General features: G+C 49.0%; 1 protein-coding gene across 1 annotated transcript in view; it reads right to left on the minus strand.

Moving 5' to 3' along the window:
* Nucleotides 1–4,139, minus strand: part of LOC108228865 (atrial natriuretic peptide receptor 1-like) — an 18,366-nt gene extending 14,227 nt beyond the window's left edge. The window contains exons 1-2 of the mRNA XM_037974472.1: nt 4,084–4,139; nt 2,765–3,519 (exon numbers count right to left, since the gene is read on the minus strand). Of these exons, the coding sequence (XP_037830400.1) occupies nt 2,765–3,473 (709 nt within the window). The 5' untranslated portion in view covers nt 3,474–3,519; nt 4,084–4,139. The remainder of the gene's footprint in view (nt 1–2,764; nt 3,520–4,083) is intronic.
* Nucleotides 4,140–4,884: the final 745 nt, after the last annotated feature.

Raw genomic sequence — 4,884 nt, forward strand, 5'->3', positions numbered from 1 at the left:
TGTTTCCATCATGGCCGCCCCCACAGATCCTTCCTGTCGTCTCTAATCAGAGCTCTGATGTTCAGGAGGATTCAGAGGAACAGGAAGAGGACTGAGCCTGGACTTTCACAATAAGAGCCTGGTTCCGTCAGTGGGTCGGAGGATTTAGAGGAACAGGAAGAGGACAGAACCTGGACTTCAAAATAAGAGCCTGGTTCCGTCAGTGGGTCAGAGGATTCAGGGCTTAAAGGCATGAAAGTCAAAATGTTTTATTTTGCCTAACCGTCCTTCTTTGATTTACTTTTTCAACCTTTGATCTGTTCCTGCTTGTTGTTCTGCAGCTTAAATGAAACGAGGTTTTGAAGAACAGATTGTGGACTTTGGTTCTGAGTGTGAAACAGGAAGTGATGACGATGATGATGATATAATAAATGAACGTTCGGCCTCTGCCCTCGTGGTGATAAGCAGCTCAGGTTGTGATCTGCCTCAGCTCTTCTGAACTGGATCTCCATAAGCAGGAAGATGAAGACATGTCCAAGAACCTTTAAGACCAGAACCACAGGAAGATGTTTCAGGTTCTGTCAGTACTCAGACAGCCCCTCCAGCTGCAACAATGACAGTAAACTGTGTCGATCACAGAGGAGAACACAGGAACCCTGAGGTACCTTCAGTTCTACAAGAACAAAGACTTTTTACAGCAGAACCAAGTCCACCTGCAGAAACATCTGTAGGATCATGTAAGTGGACAGATGAAACCAGATGTTTCCAGACCTTTTTCCCTTCCTGCCTGACATTAAATCAGAGAAAACCATTCCTGTTTCAGGTCGGTTCTATTTCTGAAATGCCTGAAGAATGAGAGAGAATTTTATTTCTTTCTTCAAAGTCCCAAGTTTCCATATTTGGTAGCGTTGCCTTTAGACTTGGACTCGGGTTCGATGTTCTGGGCTTCCCTCCTCAAGCTTCTCTCAGTAGTTTCCTGGACTTTTGTCCCGTTCCTCCTGACAGAACTGACAGAACCGAGTCGGGTTTTTAAGCCGCCTTGCTCACACATATTTTTAGCTCCACCCACAAATTTTCTATGGGGCTTTGTGATGGCTGCTCCAAAACACTGACTTTGTCCATCTGCTGAGGGACATTGTCCATTTGGAGACCGATTTGGAGACCTGAGAAGTTGCTTCAATGTGTCCACATAATGTTCTTTCCTAATGATGTCGTTTTCTTTGTGAAGACCAGTCCCTCCAGCACCAACACCCTCCACACACACACCATGATGCTGCCACCCCTGTGCTTCACAGCTGGGATGTTGTTCTCAGGCTGGCAAGTTTCCCCCTTTTTCCTCCAAATGTCATTATGGCCATCCATCCATCATCCATCCATTATCCATCATCCATCCATCATCCATCATCCATCATCCATCCATTATCCATCCATCCATCCATCCATCCATCCATCCATACATCCATCCATCATCCATCCATTATCCATCCATCCATCCATCCATCATCCATCCATCCATCCATCCATCCTCCATCCATCCATTATCCATCCATCCATCTTTTCTGTGGTCGGGTCACAGAGGCAACAGGTCCAAACAGTTACATTTTAAATTCATCAGACCACAGGACATGTCTACAAGAATTAAGGTCTACCTTAATGTCTACAGTCCATCTCATCCCTTTCTACAGAGGAACTGTGGAGTCCTGGTTCAGCAGATTGAAAGTTCTGGAGAGGACTGTCCAAACAGCAGGCAGAATACCAGCTGCCCCTCCACCTTCACTGCTTTAACAACAACATGATGCAGGGCCAACACCATTTTAAAGAGCCCTCACCACCCTGCCCCCATGACATGTGCTTTCTCCTGCCATCTGAGAAAAGATATGAAAACCTTTGTTCGGATCTTGCACCAACAGCAATCAGGGTCATCAATCAACTGTGTGCTCAGGCTCCAGTTTAATGTCTTAACGTTGTGGTGATGCACTGTTTTATGTGAGGTTTTTTTAGTGTGATCATCTTCTGTGGCTTTTCTATTGTTATTTTACTAGATTTGATTGTCTTTTGGTGTATTTCAGTTGGTACTGTTAGGAGCTGGAGAAACCGTGTTTCATTCTTTAATGCATTTTGTACATATAAGAAATGACAAAGTTATCTTCTTGTTGTTCCTGTGTACATTTCTGTCTTTGTGTTGCTGTGGGAGTATTGGGTTCCTCCTCTCTGCGGCACCTTTCAGCTCATGTTGGTCCAGGACTCGTTCCTCTGAGGATGATGGCTCTGAGCAGCTTCAGCTTTTGGTTTGGGGTTGATTCACTTTCATCTCAGGAACACAGAACCCGTCTCCTTCCTGAGCGGTACGATGGCAGGACGTTCCTCTGGTGTTCCTAAAGCTGTGGAGGTTGATGATTCCCCTCCGGATAACTTGGCTGATTTTCCCATAATACCACACAAAGAAGCAGCACGTTTGAGGTGAGCCTCCATTTACCACAGATGTTGTCAACTAACCAATCAAAAGGTTCCAAAGCCATGACATCATCATCTGGGATTTTCTGAATTGTTTAAGGACATGGATGGATGCATTTAGCAAATAGAAATCATTTTGTGAGTCCTAACCATGGATGTAAATCCTGAGGGGGTCGGAGGGTCCGGACCCCCACTTTTGAAAAAACAGAGATTCCCCCCCAATAAATAATTTTAGGAAACTATACTTTTAAGTGAGATAACAAACAGAAAGCAAATTCTGTTGTGACTGAAGGACTGTGTGGTGTGTCAGCCCATGTGGGCGGGGACTCACCGCGCCCGCTGTTCTGGATGTCGGTGAGAATCTGCGAGTAGTTGATTGGCGGTTTGTTCTCCTCAAACACACTGTCCTGTGTGCTGATGTTGATGCTCTTCAAACCTTCGTACAGACCCTCCATGGCAAAGTAACATGGCCGATCATCCTGCTTGTCATCGCCGAACATCAGCATCACATGATCCCGCCACCCGAAATGCTCGCAGATCCTCAGGGCAAACCTCCCCAGCTTCTTGTGGGTGGGGCCTGTGTTTGTGATGGAGGGGTAGACGCCGTTGTAGAACTCCACAGCAGAAGCTCCCGCAGTAATCATGGGCACATCCCAGTGGGTGGTAAAGAAGCCGACAGGGGAGGCGGTGTAGGAGCAGCCGGGCCCGATGAAGGCCCACGGGTTGTAGGCCAGCTTCAGGTCCACCGCCATGAGCGGCGCCACCGACTCCGAGCAGATCCCGTCTTGGTTCTCACTGCTCTTGAAGGCGTAGGTGAGGTGGTGGTCAGGGAGCAGGGTGGGGTCTGAGTTGATGGTTCTGACGGCCCGGTCCAGGGCAGGGCCAACACGAGGCCACGCCCATGGATAATTGATGTTACTCTGCGGCAGGATAACAGCGAGCGTGATGTTCTCCTGAGCCTCTCGCCCAACTGCCAGCTGTGGGTCCAACAGAACCAGCAGAACCAGCAGAAGAGAGTTGACCTCCCGCCAACGGGTCATCTTAGTCTGGCAGGTTGTTGTCAACAGCAGCAAAATTATTCCCAACCTGCAGACACATGGCAAGAAAACATGAGACCCTAAGACCTGGTGATACACTGACTTAGTCCACCTTAGACAGCTTCCTGTCCACCTTAAACAGACTCCAGTCCACCTTAAACAGCTTCCATGCACCTTAAACAGACTCCAGTCCACCTTAAACAGACTCCAGTCCACCTTAAACAGACTCCAGTCCACCTTAAACAGTCTCCTGTCCACCTTAAACAGCTTCTGTCCACCTTAAACAGACTCCTGTCCACCTTAAACAGACTCCTGTCCACCGGGGGTCAGAGAGCCGGGAGTCAGAGAGCCGAGGGTCAGAGAGCCGAGAGCCGGAGAGCCGAGAGCCGGAGAGCCGAGAGCCGGGAGTCAGAGAGCCGAGAGCCGGGGGTCAGAGAGCCGAGAGCCGGGGGTCAGAGAGCCGAGAGCCGGGGGTCAGAGAGCCGAGAGCCGGGAGTCAGAGAGCCGAGAGGGAGTTGAGAGCGCACTGACAGACGCACAGCCTGTGGAGGGACAGAGGAGGAGGAGGAGGAGGAGAGGGAGGAACCGGAGGAACAACAAGGAGCTGCCGTACCTTCTTTAAGGACCGCTGGAAGCCAGAGTCTCAGACTGAGCAGGAGCCAAAAAGAGGAGATGAACAGAAAAGAGGAGGTGCGACCCAGGAACACCTCCTGGTTTTGCTCACAGTGCAGTGACAGCGCCACCTGGTGGTTCACAGAAGAACTCTGTCAAGATGGAGACATTTCCTTTTTTTCTTTTTTATTATTAACCTTTATTTAAACAGGAGGTGTCTCCAGGTGTCTCCACTGGTGTCTCCACAGGTGTCTCCACAGGTGTCTCCACAGATGTCTCCACAGGTGTCTCCAAAGGTGTCTCCACAGATGTCTCCACAGATGTCTCCAGGTGTTTGTCCTGGTGTTCCAGAACAGTTCTCCACCTGTTAAAGAGTTTAAACACGGAGCTGACCTGAGATCAGTCTGAAGACATTTGTCCTCAGAGGAACTGGGTTATCCTTTAGAAGTCAGCGGTGATGTGCCTTCATCCTTCATCCTCCTCCTCCTGTCTGACCTCTGAACAGGAAGTTTCCTCATCTGAGTCAATTCTTTAGGTCACAAACTCACCTGCTGCTCAGAGTTCTTCAGGTAGAACTCGTCCTCTGTTAGTCCACCATGAAGAACCCTCCAGAGAACATCCAGAACAAGCTGCTCACAGCAGGAAGTTTCAGGGAACCAACTCTGACCCAGATCATTTGACCTTTGACCTGCTGCAGGTTCACTGGAGGTTTCTAATGAAGCTCCTGACTCAGTTTCAGTCCCTTCCTGCTTCGGTTGGACCTCCGGTGATTTTATGACAGCTGGACCTGTTGAGTCATGCT

The sequence above is a fragment of the Kryptolebias marmoratus genome, unplaced genomic scaffold, assembly GCF_001649575.2.
Source record: "Kryptolebias marmoratus isolate JLee-2015 unplaced genomic scaffold, ASM164957v2 Scaffold71, whole genome shotgun sequence".
Lineage (NCBI taxonomy): Eukaryota > Metazoa > Chordata > Actinopteri > Cyprinodontiformes > Rivulidae > Kryptolebias > Kryptolebias marmoratus.